The sequence below is a fragment of the Dendroctonus ponderosae genome, unplaced genomic scaffold, assembly GCF_020466585.1.
Source record: "Dendroctonus ponderosae isolate FM_Combo_2020 unplaced genomic scaffold, Dpon_F_20191213v2 Dpon_F_20191213_4, whole genome shotgun sequence".
NCBI classification, from domain to species: domain Eukaryota; kingdom Metazoa; phylum Arthropoda; class Insecta; order Coleoptera; family Curculionidae; genus Dendroctonus; species Dendroctonus ponderosae.
Window position 1 is genome coordinate 949,478 of NW_026018611.1, and position 27,240 is coordinate 976,717.

At 45.4% G+C, this 27,240-nt stretch overlaps 10 protein-coding genes across 23 annotated transcripts in view; 4 read left to right on the forward strand and 6 right to left on the reverse strand.

Annotated features, from left to right (window-relative positions):
• LOC109540003 (dnaJ homolog subfamily C member 5 homolog) overlaps positions 1–1,905 on the forward strand; it is a 5,858-nt gene extending 3,953 nt beyond the window's left edge. The window contains exons 5-7 of one of the 4 annotated variants that reach the window (XM_019908122.2): positions 286–342; positions 731–902; positions 1,036–1,905. In XM_019908122.2, the coding sequence (XP_019763681.1) occupies positions 286–342; positions 731–902; positions 1,036–1,046 (240 nt within the window). In that variant the 3' untranslated portion in view covers positions 1,047–1,905. The remainder of the gene's footprint in view (positions 1–285; positions 343–730; positions 903–1,035) is intronic. The other 3 variants (XM_019908123.2, XM_019908124.2, XM_019908125.2) reach the window with 3 other exon arrangements.
• Positions 1,716–6,214, reverse strand: LOC109539981 (zinc finger protein 454). 3 transcript variants are annotated; one of them, XM_019908076.2, is made up of 11 exons: positions 6,127–6,214; positions 4,233–4,670; positions 3,997–4,176; positions 3,838–3,942; positions 3,652–3,784; positions 3,348–3,521; positions 3,139–3,289; positions 2,917–3,084; positions 2,529–2,645; positions 2,342–2,476; positions 1,716–2,290 (listed from the first exon to the last, which is right to left on the reverse strand). In XM_019908076.2, exons 2-11 carry the CDS (start codon positions 4,653–4,655, stop codon positions 2,185–2,187), a joined length of 1,692 nt encoding a protein of 563 aa, XP_019763635.2. In that variant the 5' UTR covers positions 4,656–4,670; positions 6,127–6,214; the 3' UTR covers positions 1,716–2,184. The 3 variants fall into 3 exon arrangements, with proteins under 3 accessions (XP_019763635.2, XP_019763636.2, XP_019763634.2); XM_019908077.2 differs by lacking the exon at positions 6,127–6,214 and adding an exon at positions 5,492–5,645 and having other exon boundaries at positions 3,682–3,784; XM_019908075.2 differs by lacking the exon at positions 6,127–6,214 and adding an exon at positions 5,492–5,645.
• Positions 6,215–6,398: 184 nt separating this feature from the next.
• LOC109539998 (transcriptional activator protein Pur-beta) lies at positions 6,399–12,685 on the forward strand. Of its 6 annotated transcripts, none has more exons than XM_019908108.2 (8): positions 6,399–6,578; positions 7,100–7,138; positions 8,019–8,134; positions 8,188–8,290; positions 8,367–8,542; positions 8,601–8,751; positions 9,081–9,277; positions 9,469–12,685. In XM_019908108.2, exons 1-8 carry the CDS (start codon positions 6,536–6,538, stop codon positions 9,511–9,513), a joined length of 870 nt encoding a protein of 289 aa, XP_019763667.2. In that variant the 5' UTR covers positions 6,399–6,535; the 3' UTR covers positions 9,514–12,685. The 6 variants fall into 6 exon arrangements, with proteins under 6 accessions (XP_019763667.2, XP_019763674.2, XP_019763671.2 ...); XM_019908110.2 differs by having other exon boundaries at positions 6,458–6,578; positions 8,385–8,542; XM_019908115.2 differs by lacking the exons at positions 9,081–9,277; positions 9,469–12,685 and adding an exon at positions 8,813–8,917 and having other exon boundaries at positions 6,448–6,578.
• A 281-nt stretch (positions 12,686–12,966) lies between these two features.
• Positions 12,967–16,187, reverse strand: LOC109539982 (arylsulfatase B). Its single transcript, XM_019908079.2, has 9 exons — positions 15,486–16,187; positions 15,264–15,423; positions 14,959–15,209; positions 14,653–14,911; positions 14,432–14,589; positions 14,240–14,375; positions 13,558–13,719; positions 13,276–13,503; positions 12,967–13,218 (listed from the first exon to the last, which is right to left on the reverse strand). The coding sequence occupies exons 1-9, from the start codon at positions 15,582–15,584 to the stop codon at positions 13,001–13,003; spliced, it is 1,671 nt and encodes a 556-aa protein (XP_019763638.2). The 5' UTR covers positions 15,585–16,187; the 3' UTR covers positions 12,967–13,000.
• Positions 13,872–16,985, forward strand: LOC109540008 (low molecular weight phosphotyrosine protein phosphatase 1). The gene is made up of 4 exons (XM_019908130.2): positions 13,872–13,978; positions 14,031–14,218; positions 16,540–16,701; positions 16,769–16,985. The coding sequence occupies exons 1-4, from the start codon at positions 13,948–13,950 to the stop codon at positions 16,859–16,861; spliced, it is 474 nt and encodes a 157-aa protein (XP_019763689.2). The 5' UTR covers positions 13,872–13,947; the 3' UTR covers positions 16,862–16,985.
• LOC109539997 lies at positions 16,871–18,203 on the reverse strand. The gene is made up of 4 exons (XM_019908107.2): positions 18,033–18,203; positions 17,855–17,983; positions 17,561–17,801; positions 16,871–17,508 (listed from the first exon to the last, which is right to left on the reverse strand). The coding sequence occupies exons 1-4, from the start codon at positions 18,057–18,059 to the stop codon at positions 16,946–16,948; spliced, it is 960 nt and encodes a 319-aa protein (XP_019763666.2). The 5' UTR covers positions 18,060–18,203; the 3' UTR covers positions 16,871–16,945.
• A 236-nt stretch (positions 18,204–18,439) lies between these two features.
• On the forward strand, positions 18,440–20,517 carry LOC109539988 (cytoplasmic dynein 1 light intermediate chain 2). The gene is made up of 8 exons (XM_019908096.2): positions 18,440–18,718; positions 18,778–18,954; positions 19,007–19,181; positions 19,234–19,534; positions 19,592–19,778; positions 19,846–19,981; positions 20,037–20,177; positions 20,226–20,517. Exons 1-8 carry the CDS (start codon positions 18,551–18,553, stop codon positions 20,369–20,371), a joined length of 1,431 nt encoding a protein of 476 aa, XP_019763655.2. The 5' UTR covers positions 18,440–18,550; the 3' UTR covers positions 20,372–20,517.
• Positions 20,518–20,750: 233 nt separating this feature from the next.
• On the reverse strand, positions 20,751–22,283 carry LOC109539994 (zinc finger protein 277). The gene is made up of 6 exons (XM_019908102.2): positions 22,244–22,283; positions 21,978–22,167; positions 21,695–21,927; positions 21,347–21,641; positions 20,947–21,291; positions 20,751–20,883 (listed from the first exon to the last, which is right to left on the reverse strand). The coding sequence occupies exons 2-6, from the start codon at positions 22,148–22,150 to the stop codon at positions 20,820–20,822; spliced, it is 1,110 nt and encodes a 369-aa protein (XP_019763661.2). The 5' UTR covers positions 22,151–22,167; positions 22,244–22,283; the 3' UTR covers positions 20,751–20,819.
• A 292-nt stretch (positions 22,284–22,575) lies between these two features.
• Positions 22,576–23,653, reverse strand: LOC109540007 (Krueppel-like factor 7). The gene is made up of 3 exons (XM_019908129.2): positions 23,454–23,653; positions 23,075–23,325; positions 22,576–23,023 (listed from the first exon to the last, which is right to left on the reverse strand). Exons 1-3 carry the CDS (start codon positions 23,507–23,509, stop codon positions 22,848–22,850), a joined length of 483 nt encoding a protein of 160 aa, XP_019763688.2. The 5' UTR covers positions 23,510–23,653; the 3' UTR covers positions 22,576–22,847.
• Positions 23,654–24,829: 1,176 nt separating this feature from the next.
• Positions 24,830–27,240, reverse strand: part of LOC109540001 (Krueppel-like factor 5) — a 36,914-nt gene continuing 34,503 nt past the window's right edge. For all 4 annotated transcript variants that reach the window (XM_048665530.1, XM_019908117.2, XM_048665531.1 and 1 more), the window contains 3 exons: positions 26,569–26,689; positions 26,305–26,513; positions 24,830–26,250 (listed from right to left, as the gene is read on the reverse strand). In XM_048665530.1, the coding sequence (XP_048521487.1) occupies positions 26,078–26,250; positions 26,305–26,513; positions 26,569–26,689 (503 nt within the window). In that variant the 3' untranslated portion in view covers positions 24,830–26,077. The remainder of the gene's footprint in view (positions 26,251–26,304; positions 26,514–26,568; positions 26,690–27,240) is intronic.

The following is a 27,240-nucleotide window of genomic DNA, read 5'->3' on the forward strand; positions in this document are numbered from 1 at the left end:
ACTGAAACCCAGGAATTAACAGAAGTAATTGGTTTAAGTATGGAAGAAGATTTTGGCGATTGTGAATATTTTCAAGTTTTCATTTCAATGTCTTACCAAAACGCCGTTCGAAGGAAAGTGAGGCTGTGTTTACTGACGTCACTGCCAATTAGCTTGGGACAGACTGTCCGTGAATGGGGGTTGTGTGATTTTGATTAGTGATTATTGGGCGGTTGTGGTTGTCTTTGTCTGTTTTTTTTTCACTTATTTTCCGTTTGTGAGTTCTGACTGTAGTGATGTTTTCAGCGAGAGGGAGGGGCGAGCGCTGGCCAACCAGTGTTTACCCAACCGCGTCGCATTCCGGTAAGTACAGTTTCCGTTTGTTGCTCATTTCAATCCCCACTAATGTACAGACAGTGTGGTTTAACAATGACGTTTTATTGGGGCGCGTCAGTGTCAGATTGTTTGCCTTAAAAAGCCGTGAAGGTTTTATCAACTACGTACCTGGTATGTGGCATCCCACCTAAACTCCTGAGTGTGAGTGAGACAACCGGTGCCTGGAACGTTCGCTGGTCGCAAGAAGCACATGATGCATGCGTAATGCATGAGTAATGCACTCACAAACTCACACTGACGCGTCTATTTCTAATGTCACTTTGACACGTGTCCACGCTGAAAAATGACGTTCTGTCAACTGGGAGTCACTGGCGGTGTGTAAGACGGCGCCCTTAACCGAGTTTGCACCTTTTAGGACGATGGGAGCGAGGAGGATAGAGGTGGATCCCCCGTGACCTCCCAACCGTCCCCAACGAGAAAGGGGGCGCCCTCTAATCCGATATTCGCCATGCCGGCCCCTGCCAGTAGCGCCACTGCTGGGGAGAGCGCCGCCCTTAATCAAGGCGACGTGCCTGTGTATACTCCAGGTGAGTGAGCGTCTCATCGCGGGGGCTTCGGTGCGGGGCTTCCCCCCGGGTGACCGGCCGCTTGTGGGTTCACTGTTCTGTCGCCGTCCCGCTCCATCACGCAACTCATCCACACGCCCTCTCTCTTTTCTAGATTTAAAGTAAGCCCGTCGACGTTTTCAATTGCAGATATGCGCTGACTTCTCAGTGCCCATCTGCCTAACTAATCCGATTCTGATAGGAAATCAATCACCCCCCTTTGCCTAGTCAACGTACTCCGTACAGTTTTTCGTTCGGAATTTCGCACAGCAAAAAACTCCTTTTTTACTTGTCTACTCTTTTTTAACTGAAAACTCGATTGTACTCGGGTTTGTTAATGTGGCTTTTTACTTGGTTGTACTCAATTTTTCCCCCTTCTGTATAAAGGCACTGATTAATTTAGTTGAATCGTTCTAGGTGAAAACTGGTAGTAAACGAACCTCCAGGTATTAAAGTTTTCACTGCTTCATTGGGATTCTGTATTGCACCTAAGTTTTGTCCTTGTTCGTTGCGTTGTTGCTAGATCGCACTCTTTTCGTTTCATATACCGGCAAGGAAACGCGACGGCACAGTGCATGCAAAACAGAATACGGTAGGGCCACACCCAATGGTTTAACGCAGTGACAAAGAACCCAATAAATAAAGCCAAAAAGGCCCTGTATATAGTGTAGAAATAGCGCTTCATTTACTCGATCGATTGTTGGGCGACTCTGCTTTTGTACAAGTTTCTGGCTTTATTTATTGCCTTAGTTCATTTACTCCAGAAAAAACAAACAAAACGAAAAAAAAAGTGAATTATTTCAACGAAGTAATATTATTGTAAAAATGTCTCATTCCACTCAATATACTTAATGGAAGTTTCTCTTGTTACATACTTATAACTGCTAGGGTATATTTTAAATTCTACCATAGTGAATAATTAATTATTATTATGAATTATAGCAGGTCTATGTGCGTATTTAAAATAAACAGTAATTCAAACTTATCGGCCTGTTTTGATTTCATCCCGTTTCAGGCGTTGAAAAAACTCAGTTGCTCTAGCGTTTGTCGATTTGGGGCAAACGAAAGCACTTGTTTGAATGATTTTTCTATTGTTGATTGAAACATCTTAACGCAAACGTTTCATACGCTTCGAGTCCCAAACATGCGTCGCGTTCTTAAAAAAATTGCTTTATATATACATTCGACTGAAATTCAAATAAGAGGCGTTTAAAACAACGCCTTTAGGCCATCAGTGCATCAAAAGAAGCCACACCGTCGGCATTTATTGCAGTTGCACTTGCAGCTCAGCGATATCTTCCATTTCTTCCACCAGTTCTTCAGACTCTTCGTACTTTGCCTCCACCAGTTCTTCCTCATCGTGATCGGAGCTGGAAAACCCGACCAATCAGAGCCAGTGGCGCTCACGCGTCCAGTCTTACCTCTCTTGAACCTGCATAACGCCATCTGTTGACGAGTCAACTGAAGTGTTATCGACCTGAACCTCGGCGGGCTGGTTCATCGGTTTGGTTCGCCCATATTTTTCGTGGATATTTCGATGACGCTTAAGGGCAAACCTACGAAAGGTGGCGGTTTAGTGAGGGCTTGCGGCGCAGAGTGCGGGTTTACCTGTCCGAAAAACCGACTGCGCAAATATCACATTTGAACGGTTTCTCTCCCGAGTGCACTTTCTGGTGGTTCTTCAAGTGGGTGGCTTGGTTAAAGCAAGAACTGCAAATTTCGCACCTGGAATTTTTTCACTGTTAGAAAAACTCCCACAAAAACACGTCTAGCCTGATGATGATGATGATGAAGGTAAGCGCGCATTTGGCACACGAACGAACGCAACTAATGGATTCACCAGTATGATTTTAGATCGTTTGAACTATTCGTTACAGGAAGAACGAATTGTTTCGGAACAGATGAGCGCTAGGCATGTGCCKTAAAACRARGCAAATATTAATTTTCATTCGTGCGGTTCGTCCGATGGGAACAAATGCGCCTTATATCTACTCGCCTATAAGGTTTCTCGCCTGTGTGGATGCGCCGATGGTTCCACAAGGTGGAATGCCGGGCAAAAGATTTATCGCACACTTCGCACACGTAGGGCCGCTCCCCCGAATGGATCCGCTCGTGGTTCTTCAAGTGCGGCGACTGGGAAAACTGCATGCCACACACGTTGCACCTGCAACATTGCATTAACTGGCACCTGCAGAACTGCAACTGGTTCCACTCGTACCTGTAGGGCTTCTCGCCCGTGTGGATTCTGGAATGGTTCTTTAAATACGCCGCCTTGGCAAACGCCAGGCCGCAAATGTTGCACTTGAAGTTCTTTTCGCCAGAATGTAGCCGTTTGTGCGACCAAAGGGACGAATACCTGCTGAATGAGCCTGCAAAAGCCAGTTCTGGTAAGTGCACGACGTTAGGCAAGCAATCAAGCAGCGGTACCGTTGCAAATGTTGCAATGAAACGGCTTGTCGACGTTGTTTTGCTGGTTCTTGGTTCCTCCAATGAAAATGATGCCGCTGCCATTGCACTTGGTGCACTTCGTTACGCTGGCCACGCCTCTCTTCTTCACCGGGTGGTTGTTTTTGATGCCGATCGGGATCGAGTTTTGGGTGCCTACGCAGAAACAATTGCAGCATTAAACTGAACGAGTTGAAAGGAGAACCAAGAGTTCTCCTGGATTAGGCGGCTTGCTAGTGAATCGCGTAACTTCGCCAGCCTGTGCACAGAGCAGAGGGTTTCTTACCCAAGGCGGGAGTGTTTTGAGTTTGCGTACCGGTGGTTTCTTCGTACTTAACGGCGGAGGTGTCGGGCGCAGCCGCTACCACAAAGATCTGCGGCTGGATGGACTCGGCGCTCAAGCAATTCTCACATTTAACCTAAGAGGGACGCTTTGGTGAAACCCCCGTTTTCTCCCCCGACTCCCACTTACCTTCATGACGGCCCTTTTCTTGTTGGTGTCCTGCGGCAAAGGCGCCCCGCAAGTCTCGCAGTTTTTGATCTTCAAGGCGTTCACCTGCTGCGCAGCTTGCTGCACCTGCCAACCGAACACAGTCACTCGCTGTCGCCTTCACTACCTTTCAGTCCAAACCTGCTGCTGCTGCTGTTGTTGCTGCTGCTGTTGCTGGTGGTTTTGGATTTTGTGCGTCTTCAGCTCGCCTTGGGTGGCAAACGTCATGCCGCATTCCTCGCACGAGAACCGGATGCGATCCGCCGACACTATTTGAATTTGTGTCGGCTGCTGCGCCTGCTGCACCTGCGTTGGCATCAGCTGCAGACGCAAAGTAAGTCAAATGGCATTGCAGTGCGCAAGTGGCGCTCACTCACTTGAACGGTGATCTGTTGTTGCTGCGCCTGCTGCTGATCCGTCTGACCGTGCTGCACCTTCTTGTGATGGTTGAGCATGCTGAGGTGCGCGAACATCAGACCGCAAACGTCACACTTGAAGGTAATGTTGGATATGGCGTTCTGGGTGAGCAAGTTCTGGTTCACGAGCGTGTAGTTGTAACTGAATGCAGGCTGCGTGATGTAGCACTTGTCGTCCGTCAGCTGCGACATATTCACAGTCGAGTGCTGCGTTTGCGGTGCGATTTTCTGGATCATGTTCACGTTGGCGTAACAGAACGGGGCAAAGTCCTGTTTGGCGTCTTGGTCGTTTTTGTCTTTTTCCGGCTGCTGCTGTTGCGGTTGCTGCTGGTATTGGATCTGCGTCTGCTGCGTTGTGGTTGTGATCACGTTCGGGTCGAACATTTTCACTTATTCCTGCTGCAAATTGACCAGAACTTGCTAATAGTTCTGTTGGGCCTTCGGGCACCACACTGGCTGCAGAATAGCAAACTAGAACCCAATTGTTCTTAAACCAGCGTGGAGCCCCAAGAAATTTATTGCCATTTGGAGCTGCAGCCGGCGCAACTTCATCAATGACAAGTTTCGCACTGCAAAGGGAAACTCTTGACAGTTTGCTGCAGGGGTTATGCTGAAGAAGCTGGAGCAAAAGCAAAGAGATCCATGGCAAGTCAGGAGGGACAAACCTTGACTAAGACGGAAAATACTCCTCAAATCGCACACATTCTGTAGGACTGTACGATAAGGTTGGGGACTCAAAGACTTTTGAGCGTTCAAAGAGTGAAGGCAGATAGACAATTTGCCCGAGCTACACAGACCCAAATCGGGCCTGTAGTCTGGCTTTGGTGCTCTTGTGGAATGCTGAGCATTAGCTTAGAGTGCGGGGGGCAAGCCGGGCGGGCCGGTTGACGCAAATCGGGAAAATCCATAATCAACGGCGTCATTTCGATGCGAAATCCAACACCTGGGTGTGGTATTTTTGAGGGCCGTTTGCCAGCCCTCGATTCCTCAACGGCAGCGAAACTGTGCCTTCCTTCCTCCAAATTGCTCTCTTTTTACACAACAAAGACGATAGGATAAAATGAAATAAGAGTATAGAAGCAACAAAGAAAACGATTTGGCTGGCCTTGCACTCTGTCTCTTGTAAGACAGACGCTATCATTGCCGGTGGGATTTTCGCCCGATTTTCACTAAAACCCGCGCGAAAACGGTTTCCCACCGATCACAACGCCCTTGCTTACCTGTTTCGTTGCAAATTCGCACAAAAAGCCACCTAAACAGCATGGAAATCACAAAAAACACTTTATTCTATCTCACTTTAGAAAATGGCGGATAGATCGTTGCCATCTTTGTTCCCCTTGCAACGCTGTTACAATGAGTGTGGTGGCGGGCATGCGCTCTTCAGCGCCCCATGTGGTAGGTGCGGGGAAATAGGCGCATGACATTGCTCAGCTATGACATCATTCAATGACGTTCGCGCTGGGTTTTATTTATTATTAGATCGCATTGTCATGACCGGTTTATGTGATGATGATAAGTAACCACTTCCAGCGATTCGAGCTATTTTCGACCCGATTATTTGGGCAAAATTCGGATGACACAACAGGGGGTTATGCAATGTTTTTAACATGATTATCGCTGTTGTCTGTTTATTAATTAGCCGGGAACCCAATCAATCGACTGACTCACATAGGGACAGTACAGGCAAATGAAAAAAAATTGAATTTTTTGCGCAATAAATTTCAAGGATTTCGAGCCTATGACCGTTTAAAAAGACTAGATGGCGGCAGCTGGCACGGATGCAGATTCCCCAAAAAATCAATCTGGGGGTTGAAAAACACGTCTTTACGTCCGCTGGTGCTTTAACTGACCTTACCTTGTCCTAAAACAGCCTCACAGCCGCAGGCCGGCAGGCAGAATGGTTTTGGCAGGTTTTGACATGTACAACTTTGACACAAAGGGAGCACTCACTTGGATCAGACCTGCACTTTCAGTGAGGCCATCCTTTTTCTTTCCGCACCATTACTGAAACAAATATAGTTTGCCTTAACAGAAAAGTCGGTTGTTGAACCCACGAACCCCCCAATGAGGTAAAGAGGGTTGAGTTTTTTAAAGAACATTAGCGTTTTTCTCCATAATGAGCTTCCATGGGCAATCGATAAAAACGCGTTTTTTCGCTCAGTTGGTTTCCAAGTCCGCCACTGCTTGTCGGCAAATTTTGACGGTTGGTGCTAGTGGTTTCCCCTAAAACCGCAGGTTGTGTGTGTGTGTGAGTAGGGTTTGCGATGTCGGATATAGGTAGTGGAGATGAAGGTTCAAGTTCGCAAAGTGAGTAAAAGAATCGCTGATAAATGCGTGGCCCTTAGCGAGTTGAGGTACCGCTGAACCGAGGTGCGAAATTTCGCGACGAAATGGCGCTCCTGAGCGGTCGCAATCGCCTTTTTAACCTGACAAGTGTACCAAGATGGCGTAAAATTCGATTGGACGGGTCAGGGTAATTCGGCAATTTTAAGCGTTTTGGTGCTGATGGGCCGCGGTTTTTGGAGCCAAATTTGCTCGGGAAACGGAACCGGGGCGGGGGCGCAGCCCCAACGGCCAAAAAATTGCCACAAACCCGAATGATTGCCATAGTCGGATAGTGACCTTGGCCAACGTCAGTTCGGTTGCCTTTCTACTTCAAAGTGAATGTCAAAACAGGGGATTCTCGACCTTAGGATCGAATTTTGATGTTTTTGATCAATCAGGCCGGAAAAATGCTCGTTTTGCGGTCAAATTAGCGACAGGGCCCTCGCAGTTTCCTTGTCCAGCCCTCTGCCGTGATCTAACGCTAATTTTCTTCTTACTTTTAGAGTACCAGGGCATGGAGCAGGGAAGTGAATACGATTCAGGTAAGCAGCCCTTAACATTGTCATTATTCAACCCCCAAACCAGACTTCTCTTTGTTCTGCCCTTGTTCTCTGGTCCTCCCAATTCGGTGCCAATTGAACTATTTTTGGGGCGACTGATGAATGAGATTCCAACCGATGACTCATTTCTGGGAATTTAGCGACTTCTGTAGTAGTACAGTTCTACTATGCTTTCATTGAGTGATTCATGGTTCAGTATCATCGCGCGGCTTGATCGAGATACAGCAGTTTTTCGAAATTTTGATATTTGTTTACTTGACCCGAAGTGACCACCAGGCTGGAACTTATAATGGAAAACAGAAACACCGAGTGGGTTTTGGGGAAGATTCAATATTGGCAGGATCCAAGTAGGTGCATTTGTTAGAATATTGAAGGGTTTCGGGTTCTTTGCGATCATTGCTCTGATGCTTGAAAGCAATTGAATCATTCACTGGGGGGTTGGAATTCAACTAATTAAGGGTGTATGAAGATTTCATTGACACGGGAAAATGTGCAAAAGCACTTTGCTTTTGACTGCGGTGGTTGGCTGCAGTTGTTCTAATAGCCCAAGTGGGTGAATAGGCGGATATTGACTGAAAAACCACGCAAATTTGGCCATATTTGAGAACAGTTTCTCGACGTTTGCCCCCCATTTTGAATGAAATCGGCAAAAAACTGCAACAACTGTGATGTTTTATGCCAGAACGGAGTCAGGGGGTGTTTAAGGTACAAGTTTTATGTGGCTTTGTCTCTTCTAATTATTGCAGTGGTTTGTCAAATTTGGAACGAAGACAAATTTTGCCACGTTCCAAGCTATAGAAAGCAGCCCTTAATCAGCAACAGTGTTCGCAAGTAGCAATTTACACCGTTTTTGTGTTTTCAGGCCAGCAGGGCCAGATGGAGCAGGAACTAGCAACAAAAATGCTCCAGATTCAGAGCAAACGGTTCTACCTGGACGTAAAACAGAACCGCAGAGGACGGTTTATCAAAGTGGCTGAAGTGAGTACTTGCCGGCTGAAACTCGGCCAATTCACCAACCAAATTGCTTGCAGATCGGAGCAGACGGACGAAGATCGCAAATATTTCTCGCCTTATCCACTGCCGCAGAATTCCGAGACCACCTATCGACCTTCAGCGACTACTACTCCTCACTCGGTAGGTCCTTACTAACCTTGCGACCTCCCTAGCGGCCCAGTTGGAGTTGCGTATCTCATCAATGTGGCGTCTCTAGTTGCAGTGTCTGTTGCAGGTCCGCCTAATCCAGACAACGTGCCTGAAGACGGCAAACTCAAGTCCGAAATGATGATCAAAGACAATCGTCGCTACTACTTGGACTTGAAGGAGAATTCGCGGGGGCGCTTCCTGCGCGTATCGCAAACTATAACACGGGGCGGGCCTCGTTCACAGGTAAAGGAAGACCTCAAAGGCCAATCGCTACAGCCCTACAGCTTTCGGCTGGTTTCAGGTGGCGATACCGGCGCAAGGAATGATCGAGTTTCGCGACGCTCTCACCGATCTTCTGGACGAATTCAGCACTGACGAGCACGCATACAAACCCGACCTGCCAGAGGGCCGACACATGCATGTGGATAATAAGAATTTCTACTTTGATATTGGTAAGTTAACTACAATCTACTAGCGGGATGGGGAGCAACAGCGAGTTCATTCGAAATTTAGCTTTAGAAGTGGCTTTCATGTTCAGAGTGGCTCTGCGTCGAGCCAGCCACCTCTGAAGATGGAAGTGTTAAAACACGAAAAACGCTACGACTCTTGAGCACCGAGTTTTTCTAGCGCTTCCGCTCAACAGCCCTTTGGCTGACCAATCCAGAAGAGTGTTTAGAATGTCGAAATCTACCTGGACATTCATTAAACTCCCATGTATTTGTTGTGTCGAAGCAGATAATCGAACTCGAAACTCGAATTGAAGTAGTTTTTCCGTTTGTAGGTCAAAACAATCGAGGAGTTTACATGCGTATATCGGAAGTGAAGACCAATTTTCGAACTGCGATTACGCTGCCCGAGAAGAGTTGGGCACGGTTTCGAGACATCCTGAGCGACTACTGCGACAAGATAAAGCAGCCGGCAGGGGCCAGTGGAGCGCCGGGCGGCCCCCTAGGGGTGCAGGACCAACCACATCCTTTGGTGAGTCTTTAACAATCTTTGAATGGCGCGCGTGGACTTACCTGGATCCAGCCGCAATTGTCAGGTTTCCGTTCTGCTTCCAATGCTGTTTTAGACCCGTGAACGGACATTTCGATTGTATTGTTTCAAGCCGGTGCTTTTTTGTGTCAACTTTGACTTTGACGCAGGTTTAGTTTCTGTCTGTTTTTCAGGTTGGCAATAATACCCAACAAGATGGCGGGACGAGTTTAAAGTAGGCTAGCGCGCCGATTTTAGACTAAAAATATTAGATTTATTAAAAATAACAAATTAAAAAAATTGGACAGGCACTGTCGTCCTTTTACCGGCCGCCGATTTTTGCTGAACAAAATTAGGATTGTAAATTGTTTGGAGCGGATGAATAGGGTTACGTTCTGCTGGCGGGCCCCCGAACAGAGTTAGTGACTTTTGACGTTGAAAGGTCACTAGGTCCTGTGATATATAACTGGAAACGGATGATGTGATATAACTGGCATGTGATACTATTTAAAGAGAGAGATTTATATAAAAACGAAATTCAGTGCGACGCTGAAACACGGGCTTTATAACGGGTAGAGCCCCTGTTTAGGATTTAGGTACGTTTAAGGCTATGTAACGATCTTTTAGAAGATGCCTTCGTAGGGCTGGGCGCGCGACCCCAATAACAAAAAAAACACATCGGCGGCACTAAATTGGACGATAGATTGATTTTGAGAACAGCAACCAGATTGGTTTTTGTGCAGTGTTAAAAAAATGGAACACTATAATATATGTTAGATTCTCTATTATATGTTAATGAAGAAATACTTTTACGAAAGTTTATTTATTTTTTTTGTCGTTTTTAAGTTGTTGAATTGAACATTTCTCGTTTTGGTCCTTCTCGGGGCCAAATCAATGTCGCCCGTTTACGTTAAATCAACAGTATTACCGGTGAATCAACGCGGCCAATACGGGTGCTGTAGTCCTACTAATTCTTCAACTAAATAGTCCGTAATCAAAGCCGTTCACGTGCGGGGTTGATTTGGCCCGGGAATCGTCGTCTTTTCTATGCAAGTTTAGAGGGCACCACAATCTGTTTTCTTTTTGTGATTTTTACAATATCAATGGCGCCCAACGCTGCAGGCGAACTAGTATTTGTGGGCGTCGCCGCTCTGTGATTTTTCTATTATCTCTGAAACAAACTAAACTTATTTTAATTGTATTTATTTATGTTATTTTATAATGACCGCAATAGAGGGTGTGTGGCATCAAGTGGCATGCGCTCTCTATTGCGCGATGATTATTGAGGAAATTGCTGCTTGAAGCGGATGGCTCGGTTGGGGCCTTCAGTTCCCCCAAAAGACCCATCAAAAACACATTTTAATTTATTGGGCTTGAATGGCGGCTGGTGCTTTTGAGAGAGGTTTTACTTGCGCGCAAGTAAAGTATTTCTGTTCCTCTCTCTGTGTGCAGCCCCCACTGGCAAATTTAGGCTTTCGCGCATGCCCAGTGCGTTTATTCGTACTTACGAGCCGTGGGGTTTGTGTGGGTTTTTGCTTTAACTAGACCGGGCAAATGTCAACAACATTTAATCATCTCCGTTTTGTGTATGGAGATGAAACAGGACAGACGATGGTCTAGGTGACGCAACCACTCGGCAAATGAGATTTGACAGATTCAAGTCGGAAAACGTCACGCGCTAGCGCCTCTCGTAGAGCAAAGAATGACGCGTGAAGGAGCGCGGCGATTGGTTGGATTGAAGTTGGTACTTGTCGCGTGGATGCCAAGCGTAGCTTTAAATTTGAAAGTGGTGCCCCATTGATGAGATTCTCCGTTAGTTTTTTCATCCAGTTTGATTGTTGACTCCCTGTTACATTGATAAGCGCTTTTAACATAAAAAGAAACAACACTGTTACATTTTGAATGATTTTTTCGAAATTCTATAAATGTGTGTATATATACAAAATTTTATGATTGTTTTATATTCGCTTTAATTATATATAGATTTTATTTTTGTAGACTAGTCAGAGGTTGGTTTTTATTCCTCGGTTTAAGCCACATTTACAAACTTGAATGTTTGCATTTCCATGTTAGTAATGTAGTTAGGATATGAATGTTTTTTCTCGATAAGAAAAACACTGTCAATTTTTATTAAAACTTCAATTTTTCGGTTGTTTTGTACATATGAGAATCCAATAAAAATTGATGTGGTTTTTCGGACTTAGCAAGGCTTTGTGTTAGAATAACTAATCTGTACCTCGTTTGAGCAAACTTTAAGGCACCGGAATGGGGGAAGGAATGTCGCATTCAGTTTCCCAGAAATCGTACAAAACGCAAAAACACATACAGTACAAGAAAACGGTGCGGCATTCCTTTTCCGGGCGGGCCTTGAGCGATTTTCCAGCAACTTGCAAACATTTCACAGTTTCCTTTTTATCTCGAGAATAATTACACAGAAATGAAGTAACTTATTGAAAAAAAATAGCTTCTAGAATCTAATAATATATAAATTATTGATATAAAGAAACAAAAAAAAATTAATGTTGCAAAATAAACGGATATTTATGGGGTGTTCACTAAGTATCACTTTTAAGTTTCGCTGCCGCGATCTGTGCCTGCTAGAGCTTGTAAATTTTTATTATTATTTAAAGGGCGGAAGAAGGATTGTGTGGCAATAATTTCCAAAATCATTTGGTTTTCCAGTACAGATCGCAGCAGCCGCAAAGTAACTCCAAGTTCCCGACGTTCAACTTGGGGTTGCTTTGGATTTAGACCAGCAACTGAACTTTTAAAAGTACGAAGGAAATGCCATCCAAAAACGAAATATATATTTTGATTTGCAGACTTTGGGGGGAAAAAGAATCGAAAAAAACAGTCTCCGGAATATTGTCTGGTATTTCGCTACCTCTCCTTATAAAATTTACTTGTGACTGTGATTTGTACTTTTCAAAAGTTTGACGAGACAATGTTTACATTTATATAATTGCGTCGATTTCTGAGCGTGTTTCGCCTGCAAACATGTGCAGAAAACGGGGGGCTGTAGTATGTAACGTTCCGTTTTGGTGTGCGTGGAGGCATTTTTTCGGTTTTTCAACTTTGACTAATAGTGTAATTATTAGGGGAAAGTGTTCACTGCCAATGCGTTTTTTCATAATTCTGGGGAGACCTTTTCTCAAATCAAAAAAAAAACAAAAATATTGCTGATTATTTCGCACCGTTCGATTGGAAGGAACTCCCAGTCTACATTGCCTAATTTCGATTTATCATTGCTTAACTCATTTAGTTGATTTTCTAGAACCTTATAGAACATGTAAAATTTCTACAGAAGTCATTTGATGTGATTAACGTACGATAAATGTAAGGTGCAAGGTAAGATGGCCAATATGCAATTTTATGCCTTTTGGCATCCAGACATTAAACATCTCACAAGTATTTTTTTTATTTATTGCCACGCCCTATGTTGAGTTGCTCCTATGTTCAGTACCGTCCGTCCTTTTACTTTCCTGCGCGCCCTTTGTCAAACCAGCTGCTGTCACTCCCGGAATTTGACGCAAATGTCAGTTAATTGGGGCGATGGAGCCTTGCAGGGGCAACCAGGTACTCTTTCCATTAACTTTGAAGTTCAAAAAATGTAGATTTGCCCTTTCAGGTATCCCTTTCCATTCCCCAACTTTTGCTGCGGTAAAATAAGTGACGGTACTAATGGAAAGCGGTAACAGGTAAGCAAATCTTTAATTCAAGCACATCCTATACTCTTTCGCATCCATCCGCGTCCAGCCAAGGAAACCAGGTCCCGTTGCAGTTCTTCGGGTTTGAGTTCAAGTCAATTTTTCTGTTCCTGGATGGAACCAACTGGCTGAAGTAACGGCGCAGTTTTCTCTTCAAATTCGCGCCTACAACCGGTTTTCTGTCGAACAGGTTCTCGGTCTCGCAAGGGTCGTTTTCCAGGTCAAACAGACATTCACCTGAAATGTCCGCCGTTAATTCAATAAAACCGCTAATCACGTGGATGCAGTTCGTACCTAAACAGGGCAAATCTGCAGCCCGACGCTTTCCGTTGCATCCGCTGATATCCAGTTGGGTTCTCAGCTGCTGGATTCTTTCCAGCGTTAAACTGACGCTTCCCGGCACTGTTTGAATGGCCTGATTTACCGCGCTTTGCAAAACAGCCTCTAGGTCGTAGGCGGGCGTCTCAGCCGCTCGGCCAGTGTCTCCTAAGGCTCCATCGTATGTGCCATTCATGTAGGAGCCTGCAAGTTGATTTTAACAGTAACCGGAGTCGACTGGTCTTGGAAGTCAGCTACCGTTCAGGTACTTGTAGCGCCCCGCTTGCCCAATCAGCCCGGAAAAGCCGTTTTTCTCGTCAATGTTCAGGAGCACTTCCGATCGGTGCGAGGGCAGGTCTTTGGAAATGGTGCTCCATTGGTTTTGGCCATCTAGATTGTTGAATAGTTTCGGGTTTCCTCCTAAACATTTCAAAATATTTTTTTATTGGAAAATTCTCAGTACACCCACATTTGCAATTGATAATAATTCTGAAGCTGGAATAATACCACAAAAACTTATATACGTTAAATAACCACGCCCTGAAACCTCCGGCAACGCTGTTTTAATCATTTCTCATTAACCTCACTCATTGTTGATATTGTGTCAAAGTTAGGCCCCTTATTTCCGTGCAAGTAAACCCCATAGCCATGGCCAAGGCAGCGCTGTTTGTGTGTTTAGGTGCCGTGGGCAAAGCCCCAAAACAGTCCAGGTATAGAGTGTGTTGTTTTAGGCAATATCTGCCGCTCGCCCATAGCAGACGCCGTATTTAGCCATTTGGTCAAAGAACGGGGGCTGGCAGACAAGTGGAAGGTGGACAGTGCGGCGATCGGGGGCTGGCATGCGGGCAACCCTCCCGATTCCCGGGCCAGCCGCACGTTGCTGAACCACAATGTTCCTTACAACGGCCGAGCGAGGCAGGTAAGAGCTGTTAAAACTTGCCTGCTAGGTCCAGGAATGTGGGGTAGAGGTCGGTGATGTGCATCAGGCGGTTGTTGATGTAGCCCTTTTTGCGCAGAAGGGGGCTGTAAATTACCGCGGAGCCCCGGACGCCTCCTTCAAGCAGCGTGAATTTGAGCTGAAACATTTGCGTTGGGTAAAGCGTCACTGGTTGGGGCTTGAAAGTGGGTTTACCCCCTTTAGCGGGTAGTTGGAGCCGTGGTTTTCGTAGATGCCGATGGTTTGGGCCCCATTGTCCGACAGAAAAAGAACTATGGAGTTGTTGAGCATTCCTTTGTCGCTTAGTTTCTTCACCACTAGACCCACTGATTTGTCCAGCTCGCTCACTACATCTAGTGATGTGACATTTAATGAAACTCGGCCCCGAGTTAAGAGTTGAATTAGTTAGGGTTTACCGGCATATCGGCGGCGTCGAGGGTCCTCAATGTAGCCAAACTTCTCGTCGGTTTGCGTGATATTTTTCACTCCTAGCTCAGTTCCATTGGCCCCAGCATGCGCCGCCAGGTGCCCCAAGTAGAGGAAAAGCGGTTCGCTTGCATTGTGCGCCTCGAGCACATCCAGGGACTTTTCGGTGAACAAATCGGTGGCGTATTGGCCTTGGTACTGCCACTGGGGCTTGAAGCCGTGGTGAAGGTCCAGACCCGACCAGGTTTCCTATCCGGACAATCAGTACAAGGTGTGTTTGACGTTAATGTTCCTACCGAAATGTTCCAGTCGGCCGACAATCCTTGATAGGCAAAATAATCGAAGTAGCCCACAAAGCCGTTCCAGTAGCCGAAGTGGGTGTCGAAGCCGCGAGCAGTGGGCGTGTTGTTCTTGCGGCCGGAGCTCAAGTGCCATTTCCCCACCATGTGGGTCTTGTAGCCCAGCTTCTGTAGCCGTTCCGGCAACAGTTCCAAGTCATGAGGCAGCGGCCGGTCTTCGCCCGCGCTGAGTGGGACTCCTTGATAGCCTGTCAGCAACGGGTTAGGGCTGTTTCGGCCGTTTTAGTTGTTCATTGCCTTACCGAATCTCACGGGGTATTTTCCAGTCAGAAACGCGGCTCTGGAAGGGCTGCAAATGGCTTGCGTGTAAAACTTGTTGAGAACGACGCCGTTGTAGCCCAGGGCGTCGATGTTGGGCGTCGGGATTTGGCTGGAGCCGTGAAACCCGAAGTCGTTCCATCCCTGGTGTCCATCGGGAACAATGCTAATTAAGTCGCGTGATTATTTACATTACGATTACTTACAATGTCATCCCCAAGTATGACCACAATGTGGGGCTGGCGGGTGGCACAGATTGCAATTAAGTTGAATAGGCCCAATATCAGAATCGATGGCCGTTTCATTTTGGCGCTCGGTAAAACTGGTGAATATTTGCTGTCGCCAGTCTAAGCTTAGCGTCGTTGTTCAACTAATTAGCGACTTAGATAAGAAAAAGTAATTATGAGAAACGCGCTGTTTCGTTAACAGTTCGTTAACTTATTTTAATTAGTTCACGGCCAGGTAATTGAAAATTAGAAGCCAAAAGCAAATGTTTTTGATTCAATGTAAATTCGATGTTGGTTTTGACTTAAACGATTTTACAGGGTGCGTGTGCTTATAGTTGCATGAAATTGTCCCACTGAGTGATCCCAGTGCGTACGATTTCCCTGATTTGGTCCCTAACACTAAGAGCACGCCTCAACACATCTGTAGTGTAACTCTAACGTGTTACGAAATATGCACACAAATGCAACTTCTATTATTAATTTAGGTTGAGATCAATATACGTAAATTACAAACATTGAACATATTGGTTAATTGATATTTGCTGACATATTAACTCGATTCAGTACCATTAACGCAAGCTAGCATAATGTAACATGGGGTACTGTGGATCCAAACAGGATCACAGTAGAAATAAAGGTAGATGAGACAGCTAGAAGTGTGTTCTTTTACACATGCGTTAGTTTTGAATTTTCGCATTCGCCATGAGGACTGGAAACATTTTTAATTCGATGCTTTATTTAAAAAAAAAATTTCTCCGTAATTCAGACATCCATCGAAGATGCAGTTTAAACTGACCTCACCCCAAGAATGAGCAGTAAATAGACATCAATGTGTGAAAGCGCCCTGTCTCCCAAAATGGGCCTTCGTTAATTAAGCACCGGCCGTTGAATTTTAAGTCCCATTTCCGCGCTAATTGTAATATATTAGCAATACAAAGCATTATTACCGCAAAATCCATATTCAAATCGCTTCCTGCTTGAATGAATATCCCGGTCACAGCACTCGACACTAAAAAAAACTAATCAATTCCAGATAGAAGAGTCGGATTTTTTCGACTTTGACTACATCTTTGGCATGGACAATAACAACATCAGCAACTTGAAGGGGCAACAGCCGGAAGGCAGCAAGGCCAAAATCCTGCTGCTGGGGGACTTTGATCCGGAGGGCGACCGAATCATCCGGGATCCATACTATGTAAGTACACTGTTTAATACTATTTGAATGCCCTTGTTTAAATGCCTGCCGCGCTGGGCTCTCCCAGGATTCTGGATCGCAGGGCTTTGAAAAGTGCTACCAGCAATGCGTTAGGTCTTGCAACGGATTCTTGGATCGTGTGGCACAGGGACAGATTTAACTAGGGCCCCTAAACAAACTGTATATTCCAACAAAAGAAAATGTTGCCTCCTAATATAACTGTCAGTGTTTGAAAAAAGTTCTGCTAAAAATCGTCTTCAAATAAAGCGTCCAGGTCCACATCACTCAACATCTCCTTCCACAGTTGCTCATGGGCAACATCCGCCACTGTAACACACGTTCCCTTCCCTTCCCCATTGGGTTTCTTTGAAACCGCCTCTTTATGAGGATGGGGGCTCGGCGGGTCGCTCCCCAACTTCTTGAAGGTAAACAGCTTCCTTGTGGGGTTTCCACTAGTAGCTGGATTGCGTCTGAATTGTGCACGTTTCTGCATCTGCAAAGCCGCGATCGCCGGACGTGAGACCGCTCGGGGCCTACACACTCGGTTGTTTTTCTGCTCCAAAATCTCCTCCTGCTTCCTCTGGAAGCTTTTCAGAACATCCTGTGGACTAATGGGACGAATCACCAGATTAGTCGGGCCATAAATGGCGCTTAGATTTTTGGGCGTGATGGTGAGGTGGTGATTGTCGCAGTGATCGCAGCTGCATGAAAGTACCCCAAATTCCACCAGAACCAGAACGGCGCCCACAGTGAAAAGGGGCTCGTGCTCCTCATAGAGGCTCTGAACAATGTTTCCCCGAATGGTGCCTGAAAATCTAATCAGTGGGGGTTCGCTTGTGGCGGAGTTTTGGGAATTTACCAGTTGGGTCCCTCAGTGTGACATTTACTGATTTCTGGCTTTGCCGGTCAACTACCTCTAAGAACAGCACAACTCCAGCCAGGAATGGAATCTTTTGAATAGTGGACTGGTTGCCTTTCGGCTGCCCTTTGATCCAGGCGATGTTGAAATGGTCGTAAAGGGGCTCAGAGTCCTTGGCCATATCTTTCCATGGCCCCTCCTGGAAGGACCGGGACGTGTTTTGGGAGCACAAGTCTGTTTGCTGCAACAACAAACGGATGGATAGGATTCGAAAGCTGGTTCTGCTCTAGCTACCTCCACATGATCCGCGGTTAGAAGCCCTGCAGGTCCAGGAAATAGCCGCTTTATGCCTGCAGACTGTGGGCTCAATTTAGCTTTTTTGGCTTGGTGCGACGGCTCTGCTGGAGCTGCAAAGCAATGCCTCTAAGGGTTTAAATGTGAGAAGGCACCTCGAGGGGCTCACTATACTCACATTGTCAACGTTAGGGTCTTCTGCCATTAATATGTACTTTGTAAAACCCCCCACATTATGAATTTTTGAGCGAATTGGGGTTGAAATTGGCTAATGCTGTTTTTGTTGAAATGTAAACACTGGGTGCAGGTTAAGGCCAGGAATGAAATAAACATGACAGGTGTTGTCAGTGTCCGTTTTATGACGTTGGTCCAAAACCAGACCGAATCGTTGTTTAGTAATAATTTTTTGAGCCTTTGAGGAGAATTGACGCCTATTTTTAATTTCGAAAACTCTAGAATTATTGTGGTTTTGTGCTCAGAAGAACTGGAGATATATGTCAAATTTGACCTGGGTTCCTTTAAATATGCTTGTATGGCTACAAAACAACGTTGCCAATTTCCACTCTTTACAAATTTTTTTGTAATTCATGACAGAATTCACCAGCCCCTTAACTGTCACACGCTGTCACCTCACTGTTTGAGAGAAAAAGAAAACAATTAAAATAGTGATTTTTCAGCAGTGAAAAGCCTTTAACGATGGCGCTTACCAATGAAGAACCGGATAACTCAAGTGCGGGCACCGACGAGACCGTTAACCTGTGGCAGAGCATTCTGAACGACGTTCAGAAACATGGAAATCCCAAACTGAACCCCAACAAGCAGATAGTGGTTTTGGGGAACAACGAGAGCGGAAAAACCACCATGGTAAGCAGCTAAATGCGCCCAAGTAGAGGAGTTTGTGCGAAACTGCGTTCGTTGCTCAGGTGGCAAAGCTGCAAGGGATTGACAATTCCAGCAAGGGGTCAGGGCTGGAATATGCCTACATCAATGTAAGGGATGATTATCGCGACGACCACACCCGTTTGAGCGTTTGGGTTCTGGATGGCGATCCGTCCCATGTGGATCTTCTGAAGTTTGCTCTCAACGAGGAAAACTTCCAGGTAGGAACCGAATAAGGCCAACTGGTTGGGTGCTTAGACTATGTATGAACAGGACACTTTGGTGATATTGACTGTGTCAATGAGCACTCCTTGGGGCATTTTGGAGCAGCTGCAGCATTGGTCGTCGGTTCTGGCCGATCACTTGGACAAGCTGAAGCTGGACATCGATGTCAGGCGGAACAGGCGCCATTTGATGGTCAAAAAATGGCAGGAATACATTGAGCCTGGTGGGTGACACCGCAGCTGAGCTAAGAAACAGTTGAATATTTAAAAAAATAGGGGATGAATTGGAGCCAGCCTCTCCAATGAAGCGAAGCTCGCGCAACCTGGGCGATGAAGACAACGAAGACGTCGATCTGAGCACCTTGTCAGAGGGAACACTGACCAGCAATCTGGGCCTGGATATTGTGGTGGTTGTCACCAAGACGGACTACATCCAGACGCTGGAAAAGGAGCACGATTACAGGGATGAGCATTTGGATTTCATGCAACAGTGGATCAGGCGGTTCTGCTTGCAGCATGGGGCTGCTTTGTTCTACACCAGCGCAAAGGAGGATAAGAATTGCGACTTGCTTTACAAGTAAGTCGGAGATTTTTTCGTGGATGGAAGCCTTGTTCTAACGCTTGGTCAATTCAGGTATCTGACCCATCGAATCTACGGGTTTCCATTCCAGACGCCCGCGCTGGTCGTGGAAAAGGACGCCGTCTTCATCCCGGCCGGCTGGGAGAATATGAAGAAGATCAGCATCCTGCATGAAAACATGCATTCGTGCAAACCAGACGATTACTATCGCGATGTCATTGTCCAGCCGACTACAAGAAAGGTAAGCTTTACGTCCTACACACGGTGATGTTTTCTTTGCAGCCCTTTAGAGCTCTTTCAAATTGCAGACAGTGAATCGAGAAAGTGAGCTAGTGGCGGAGGACGAACAGGTCTTCCTAGCCCTGCTTCAACAGCACTCGTTTGGAGGCGCGAGTCCTGCAAGTAACAGGCTGAGCGATGGGCCAATGAGAAGTCCCATAGCCGGTACGAATATTAGAATGTTTGATCAAACAGTCATTTAAACTGTTCCTTTTTGTAGGAATTCAGGCTTCGCCTCGAAAACTGGACGGCTCGAAAGTGGTGAATTCGCCGGGAGGCGAGGGCGTTCTGGCCAATTTCTTCAACTCGCTGCTGCATAAGAAAACCGGTAGCCCCAACACATCGTTGGTGAATAAAACAGGTAAGTTTAAGACAAGAAATGAGCCAGGTTTATGAGTGGTCCTTGTAGGGTCTGAGTCGCTAACGGACAAAGCTCTGATGCGCTCAGACGCCCAGGCTGAACTGGACAAGTTGGCCAGGAAAAAGCTGGCTCCGCCTAGTGCGGGCAGCACTCCCAACACCAGCAGTGTCGACTTTGATGCTTCCGACTGCTGAACTGGTTCAATCCTTCAAGTTTCTTGCTAATACTGCAAGCCAGTTCGAGCGATTTTTCTGATTACTTTACGCTGATTCTCTAGTAACGCTTCATTTCTGTGATAGGCTTAATCCTTCAATTTTCTTTAAATAAATTATTAATTCCCTATCAAATTTTGTGCCGCGCCCTTCATCATACGGTTTCATTTTCCTGACTTTCGTACCCAGTATCCAGGCTCCCAACACTGTGTATTCGTTAGTTTCTTGTGAATAAGTGATAGATAAAATATATCGCGGACGCCGAAGTGAAAGCGCCCAGTTGTTTCGCTCCTCAGCGCAAAACGTTAGCCAAGAGGAGATTTTTTGTTTCTGCCATATAAATGTTAGGAAAACCCCGATATTGCGTTTGCGACTAAGCCGCTTTATATTCCTATAACGCTTCAGGTAAAACAGATATTAGTGCCAGCTTTCAATCGTCAATATCATCGATTAGATACAAAAACGTGTCGTTTTCATAGGTGGAAAAGTAATATCTGAAATCGAAAAAACCCAATTAAGTACTGCAAATGAATTTTTGCTGGATATTCACGGCTTACTCTGCTTGATCGAAAACCTGGTCTGAGGGCACTTTACAATGGCCCTCCTGTGCTAAGTGTGCTTGGAGCTTTGCAGAATCGCCCAACTCTTCCGTACAATACGGGCACGTCTTCCTATAAATCATTCGCCTGGTGTAGTTGATCAGCTTGATTTTCTGATAAAAGTCCAACTCTTTGGTGGCTCGAGCAAAATCAAAGTTATGTTGCGTTTTTATGTGGTCGAAAATGGCGCCCATATCAGTTTCACAGTGCGCGCAATAAAGGCAGGTGATCTGGCCAGAAGCTTCGGTCCAATCCGAATACTCCTGATCGCAGTTCTCCTCATAGTCGACCTCCAAAGCGTAACTAAAGACAATCGACGGTCAGTGATTTGTTTAAAGCGTATTGAGCGCTTTCCTACTTGTCGGTTTCATGCTGCAGGACTCTCCAGCTCTTATCAACTTCCAAATAGTTTATTATGTAGAACTTATCATATTCCACATCCTCAGGGCTGATTTGCTTGTGCATTTTCTTCCGCATGTGCTCCTTGAGCACTGCCCGCTCCGGAAACACGCCCTTGCAAAACAGACATCGTAAAGCTTGCAATTGGGAGTCCACATGTTCAATTAGTTCATCAATAAACACTAAGTTGTAGTGATTCCCCAGATGTAAATTGTGCTCTTTGAAGATATGTTCCAGGTACTCCTGCCTGGAACCTACGACGCAATTTTTCAAGGATCAAGTTTTATTTAAATGCGCATCTCGTTACCTTCATGCTGATACTTGCAGAACAAACAGCTCCTTTTATAGTTCAAGTTTGTTCTTTCAAACTCTTGTACTTTGAGGACGTAGTCCAATGTAAGTCGGTGTCTGAGCAGTTTGTCTTCCTTGAGCAGCGTACTGAGGAAGAAATAGTGCTGTTGAGCACCCTCATTTCGCACCGTCGGAATGATTTGCTCAATAGGGCGCTCTTTAAATCGGTTTCGCCAATAGAGAACGTATCTGGAACCAGACTGATGTAGATTTGCTTCAATGTGAGCGCAAAGACTTACTGGGGCAGATTTTTTATATTTTGCACATCATCAATAACACACTGGTGCACATCGAAGGTGTGGAGAACGAAAATATCCAGGCGCAGTCTTAAATTGAAACTGTCCTCGCATAAGAAACATTTGGTTTCAGTGTTTTGGCCCTGGGCCTGAGGGAAGGTCAGAGGGCCAAACATTACCACTTCACCACTCCCTGTATATTCAAAGACAATTTCTTGACTTTCTAAACTGGTGAAACTATGTAAAATAAAAAATTCAAGAATTCTAACCTAATTGCTGATGATTGATAAAAACGATATTGCAATTGTCAATGGCAGGGCGACCAACTTAACAAAATTGCCGAATCAGAAAACAAACTATCATTGTCTCGCTCACACCCAGCCCAATTAAGAGATGACTGTACGTAATGTCAATTTGCTGCTTCGAGTTGGTGGCACTGCTGGCGGCAGCCATGTTGTATTAGCTTGTCAGTTTTGATAACTTACTGTTTCGAATTCAAATTGTGCCCCCTTAAATCGAGATTTTTCCGTGTTCCAGGATTGAGTCAGGGGTTTTGTCGTAGCATAATGTTCGATAGGGATTTTGGGAGTTAAATCATCAATTTTAATACACGTTTATCTGAAAAATGCCCAAACAATCCACAGCACTTAGTTTGCTAAACCAAAACCCTACACCCACTTCAGGTTTATAGTTTCGCGTACTTTTAAAAAAATTAATAACACAAGTCTTAGTCTTAGGTGTAGAGTCTTGCCGCCTAACCACTATTTTAAAACTTAACAACCTCCCTGACTCATATTTACATTACAAAAGCGTCAGTAGTAACAGCTTTGGTTTTTCCTAGTTAAGTCCTTAATCGCCTAAGCAATCAACTAGTCAGGAATGTCGCTTCACGTGAATATTCAAATGATCAGCCCTGATAAATGTCTTTTCACATACCGCGCACGAATAGGGGCGAGCCCCCGTGTGTTTTCTGTAATGTCGCTTGAGTTCGTCGGACCGGTTGAATCGCCATTCACAGCTTTCCCAGGTACAAATGTAGGGTTTTTCGCCTGCAAGAACAACGACTAGAGTACAGCTATTACATACAGGGCGCTTCCCACCTGTGTGGGTCCTTTTGTGGGCCTTCACATGCGAACTTTTCGTGTACGTTTTACCGCAGCCCTCCACGTCGCATTGGTAAAACCGTTTCGTGGGCGCTCGTGGAACTGTAAGGGTCACTTCGGGCATCATTAGTGAGTGCAAGCCCACTAATGATGCCGGGGCACTAGTGCGTGCTCCCTCGGGACTGTTTTGCTGCCCAGCGCAGCTCTCCTCCTCATCCTCCACACTGCAGTCGTCTTCCGTGTCCAAGCTAGGATTGAAAAAGGTTTAGCCTTTACACGCGGGCCGAGTTCAAGCTAAGTGGGCTCGCTATGCCTTCTTGCTTGACTTGAAAGGGCGTGGTGCTTCTGCTATTGGGAACCAAACGGTTTCACTTACTTGCATTCTACGATATAGACGTGGGTTGCATCCTCTTGTAGACTGGCATCAGTCATTCTTGTAAAGCAAACTCAGATAGAATAACTGCAAGTTTGGGAATTCTTGTGATAGTTTTGAATCTTCAGGGTGCAATGTAAACAACACACTGCTTGTTATCTGTCATTGCTTGACGGAACCACGGATCACAGAGGTTACAGAGGTACTCGGTGATCTGTGGACTGAAACGCTAGAGCTGAGTTCATTGTTGTCGTCCCGATTAGACAAGGATGAATATTTTGAAACGTAAAAAAGGCACGGTTTTGCAATGCAGGGTAATAAAATTGATTTTTTTTCACAACACCCTGGTTGTGCATCGTAATGTTAAAAAAATCGAGAAGTGTGCCAACTGTCAACATTTTTTTAGAGTTGTCGCTTTTTGGGAACTTCTTTATTCTGGGAAAAATATTTTAAAACTTCATTCATTTCTCTAATTTGATTATTTGGCGATGCAAAACTGTTTATGGCGTTAAACAACTGATTTTGCGATTTTCTGGTTGAAAAAAATGTACAGCCAGCATTCAAAGGCGTCCAAATTTTCGTTCTATCTATCGATAAACCCATTCCTCGTGGCCAATTGTAGATGGATTTGACTTTTCAATTGAACATTCAAATGGTTGATGAGTTTTGTGTTAAAACGGAGATTTTTGGCAGTTTTTGGGCCCTATACATGAGGTGAATGACAATTTGCGTGTATTTAACCCGTTTTATGTACGAGCGTACGCTTTTCCATGTTGAAAATATCTTTGGGGTTCTAAGAAGGAAGGTCGATCGAATAACACTTCGCGCTTGTTACAATCTATATTTATCGCAAACTAATCGCTGTCCACTATTCGGTGATTTTCTTATACAAACTGGCAAAATGCGCCCTACCACGGCCTGTGCTTGCTCTGGGTGGCATGCGTTAGGATCCAGGTATTTTTCGGCTTCTTCACCATTGACATCTGCTTGTGTCTTCCGTGGGTCTTGCACATTACATACAGCCGCTCTTGCCTGCAGACGAAGTAACAGTCTTTGCACCTTTTTCTGAGTAGCCCCACTACTTTCATGCCACAGCTGATGGTCAGGCTGGGAGTGTTGGGGGCAAGGAAGGCCATTTTGGGGCTGGAGCTCGGCAGCAGGCCTCCGGAGCGGCTTAGTAGCGAACGCACAGCGGAAAACATTGAAACTGGCCTATTTAGGTAAATTTTCACCAAGTGCTACAACATAGGTTTGTGGTTATGTGTACTTGTCTGCTTCTAGCCACAGATCTCAGAGGTGTTTGTGATTTCTGTGTTTGACAGCGCGGCGTTATGGGTGCGGTTATCGGGTAACGGTTTTTGATGGTTGTAGACAACGAATTGAAACCCTTCCAAAATATTTATTCAGCTAAAATGTAACATTAATAAATATATTATAAATTTCTTAGCTCTAGAATAACGTGAAATATAACGATTCTCTATAGAACAACGCGACCCATGGTCCTAGACCTTTGCCACTAAATGCAGAAGGTTTTTTTAATGGTAATCGGCAAATAGTCGCCAAATCGGAAATATTATATACTGAACGAATTTGCGCCTAGGAATTCAGAGATCTATATTTGAATATTAAAATTACATTAAAAAAATATAATAAAATGCACACAGAATTATCCGCATTCGCGTGCATTAATATAGTATAAAATATACTGGCCCTGTTACTGGCAATACGGTTTTAAAAATATACATATTTCTCTTAATTACAATATTTATAGTTAATGCAGCGGCTTGAGCCTGTATCAAGTGGTCCAACTTTGCCCAGCGAAAATCGAGCCTTAGCCGAAACTTAAACGTAGAAAAATATAAAAATTGCACGCTCGGGTAAAATATTTTTTTCGATATCACAAAAATATTATTTGCCTTGTCAGGGAGTAATTTTTGATTGGCTTGTGCGCTTTGAAGAGCTCGGGAATTTTTTCGGTGTAATAAAAAATGAATTATTGAATGGTGCCCGCAGAGGGCGGTTTCCTTCGGCATAACGCACCGCAATGGCTTAAAACTAGTCAATTAAAATTAGGGGTTTTTACAAACAAGTATTTTTCACATCGCTACTGGCACCGTGTTCCGACATCCTTAAAATTACAACAATAACAATAAACTACTACAATTAACTAGGAATGTTCAGAGAATGTCATTGTTACGCAAGAGATGGGACAAACATCGCTTTACTATACAAGTATCGTTGTCAAATGTACCTTTCCTGGTAGATATATAGCGTTACAAGGTGATTTATGTGATTCGACTGGCGGAAACTTGAAGTAAATCTTGCCGGATAGCGGCACACACACGAGCTACCGTCTTGACAAAGGAAAATCACGATACTTTATATTGGCAGAAAAAACCACTGCAGTCACGACCGATTGACGTATCGCCTGTACATAAATCAATTTATCCGTGAAAGTTGCAAAAATATGGCGGCCCTATGTTGGTGTGACAGCTGTCAACGGTCAGGACATAACCTCAGCCTCTGTTTCATTAGACTCGGTGACACCAGGAAAGGCAGATTTAAGGCCGGCTAGAATGGGAGCGTTTGTACAAAATTTCAACTAAAAAAAACTTCATCGCCGACTGTCAATGTCGCTTCATGTGAAGTGACAGATGGTCCGATCTGCTAAACGACCGTTGGCACAAGTTGCAACTGAACGGTTTCTGGCCGGTGTGTTTCCTGTAATGCCTGGTCAGCTCGTCCGATCTGGCAAATTTCCACGTGCAGCCCTCCCACGAGCACTGATAGGGCTTCTCCCCTAAAACCCCCAAACTTGCCAGCGACTGCGCCAAACTCATTGCGGCTCACTTACCGGTATGCGTGCGCTTGTGCGCCTTCAAGTGGGAGCTCTTGGTGTAGACTTTGTGACACCCCGCCACGTCACACCGGTGAATCTTCCTCCTCCTTATCGTCACCTCCGGCAGCAACTTTGAGTCCTCATATATGTTGTTGTTGTTGTTGTTGTTGTTGGATTTCCCGGGTGAGGACTGATGGGAGAGGGCGGGCGTGATGGTTAGTGACCTGAAAGGGCCCCATTGAGTTGTCTGGAACAGTGCGGCACTGTGAGGACACTTACAAAGAGGCATCCTTGATCCGCTGCAAGGCCAGCAAAGTGGCGGTGGGGGTGAGGGATCGCGCGCAATCAGCCCCAAATGGCAGGTTGATGTCAGGGGGCGCGGTCACCGTTTTGGGAATATCTGGAACAACAACAGCAGGAACAGTCAGTTAGGGTTTTGTTGATCGGTCCCCATACAGCAGGCGAGTTATCTAATCAAACAATATCCGCCAGCGAGCGCAAAGCTAACGGGGCCTCGGGTGGAGCCGGGGGCCCCTTTCAAGGCCGCGCTTGAAGATGAGCTGTGCAAGTGTTCCAGTAGGTCCGCGCTGCTTCCACTTTAGCATCACGCGTAGCCCGATAGAGGTCGAGGCGCGCTTTTGTGCATCTTTGGGACACGTAGATTTGCGTTAACCATGCGTTAATTTAATAAAATTGTTCAGTTTGGGTGATTGCGAATGGCCGAGTTGGCTCAGGGTGGGTTAACGCCTGTGTCCCATGCATCCTTATACGATGGGACGATGATACGAAAGTGTCTCTATCAAAACATTTTCGAGGCCATTCCTTGAAACTAATGGGTTTTTCGGGTTTTTAGGCGGTCGTTCGGTAGAATTTCTTCTTGACGTTTCGCAAGCACGAGTGGCTTGCATCTTCAGAAGTGGTTTGCTTGAACGCTTACACTGTTCTCATCAG

What these genes read in the sequence shown, in the direction of transcription:
- LOC109539981 (XM_019908076.2), bottom strand. Translation starts at nt 4,655, where the DNA reads ATGTTCGACCCGAACGTGATCACAACCACAACGCAGCAGACGCAGATC. An exon ending in TCATTGCAACATTTGCAACG is followed by an intron (nt 3,290 to 3,347) that starts GTACCGCTGCTT and finishes TGGCTTTTGCAG; the next exon opens with GCTCATTCAGCAGGTATTCG. An exon ending in ACAGGCGAGAAACCTTATAG is followed by an intron (nt 2,646 to 2,916) that starts GCGAGTAGATAT and finishes AAAAAATTCCAG; the next exon opens with GTGCGAAATTTGCAGTTCTT.
- LOC109539998 (XM_019908108.2), top strand. Translation starts at nt 6,536, where the DNA reads ATGTCGGATATAGGTAGTGGAGATGAAGGTTCAAGTTCGCAAA. An exon ending in GAATTTCTACTTTGATATTG is followed by an intron (nt 8,752 to 9,080) that starts GTAAGTTAACTA and finishes TTCCGTTTGTAG; the next exon opens with GTCAAAACAATCGAGGAGTT. An exon ending in AGGACCAACCACATCCTTTG is followed by an intron (nt 9,278 to 9,468) that starts GTGAGTCTTTAA and finishes TCTGTTTTTCAG; the next exon opens with GTTGGCAATAATACCCAACA.
- LOC109540008 (XM_019908130.2), top strand. Translation starts at nt 13,948, where the DNA reads ATGGCCAAGGCAGCGCTGTTTGTGTGTTTAG. An exon ending in AGCGCTGTTTGTGTGTTTAG is followed by an intron (nt 13,979 to 14,030) that starts GTGCCGTGGGCA and finishes GTGTTGTTTTAG; the next exon opens with GCAATATCTGCCGCTCGCCC. An exon ending in TCATCCGGGATCCATACTAT is followed by an intron (nt 16,702 to 16,768) that starts GTAAGTACACTG and finishes GGGCTCTCCCAG; the next exon opens with GATTCTGGATCGCAGGGCTT.
- LOC109539982 (XM_019908079.2), bottom strand. Translation starts at nt 15,584, where the DNA reads ATGAAACGGCCATCGATTCTGATATTGGGCCTATTCAACTTAATTGCA. An exon ending in CCAACTACCCGCTAAAGGGG is followed by an intron (nt 14,376 to 14,431) that starts GTAAACCCACTT and finishes CAAATGTTTCAG; the next exon opens with CTCAAATTCACGCTGCTTGA. An exon ending in TGCAGATTTGCCCTGTTTAG is followed by an intron (nt 13,219 to 13,275) that starts GTACGAACTGCA and finishes CGGACATTTCAG; the next exon opens with GTGAATGTCTGTTTGACCTG.
- LOC109539997 (XM_019908107.2), bottom strand. Translation starts at nt 18,059, where the DNA reads ATGGCAGAAGACCCTAACGTTGACAAT. An exon ending in TAACCGCGGATCATGTGGAG is followed by an intron (nt 17,802 to 17,854) that starts GTAGCTAGAGCA and finishes TTGTTGTTGCAG; the next exon opens with CAAACAGACTTGTGCTCCCA. An exon ending in CACACTGAGGGACCCAACTG is followed by an intron (nt 17,509 to 17,560) that starts GTAAATTCCCAA and finishes TTAGATTTTCAG; the next exon opens with GCACCATTCGGGGAAACATT.
- LOC109539988 (XM_019908096.2), top strand. Translation starts at nt 18,551, where the DNA reads ATGGCGCTTACCAATGAAGAACCGGATAACTCAAGTGCGGGCACCGAC. An exon ending in TCAACGAGGAAAACTTCCAG is followed by an intron (nt 18,955 to 19,006) that starts GTAGGAACCGAA and finishes ATGTATGAACAG; the next exon opens with GACACTTTGGTGATATTGAC. An exon ending in GCAGGAATACATTGAGCCTG is followed by an intron (nt 19,182 to 19,233) that starts GTGGGTGACACC and finishes TTAAAAAAATAG; the next exon opens with GGGATGAATTGGAGCCAGCC.
- LOC109539994 (XM_019908102.2), bottom strand. Translation starts at nt 22,150, where the DNA reads ATGTTTGGCCCTCTGACCTTCCCTCAGGCCCAGGGCCAAAACACTGAA. An exon ending in AATATAAAAAATCTGCCCCA is followed by an intron (nt 21,928 to 21,977) that starts GTAAGTCTTTGC and finishes GTCTGGTTCCAG; the next exon opens with ATACGTTCTCTATTGGCGAA. An exon ending in CTGCAAGTATCAGCATGAAG is followed by an intron (nt 21,642 to 21,694) that starts GTAACGAGATGC and finishes ATTGCGTCGTAG; the next exon opens with GTTCCAGGCAGGAGTACCTG.
- LOC109540007 (XM_019908129.2), bottom strand. Translation starts at nt 23,509, where the DNA reads ATGACTGATGCCAGTCTACAAGAGGATGCAACCCACGTCTATATCGTA. An exon ending in GTCTATATCGTAGAATGCAA is followed by an intron (nt 23,326 to 23,453) that starts GTAAGTGAAACC and finishes TTTCAATCCTAG; the next exon opens with CTTGGACACGGAAGACGACT. An exon ending in CCACAAAAGGACCCACACAG is followed by an intron (nt 23,024 to 23,074) that starts GTGGGAAGCGCC and finishes TTGTTCTTGCAG; the next exon opens with GCGAAAAACCCTACATTTGT.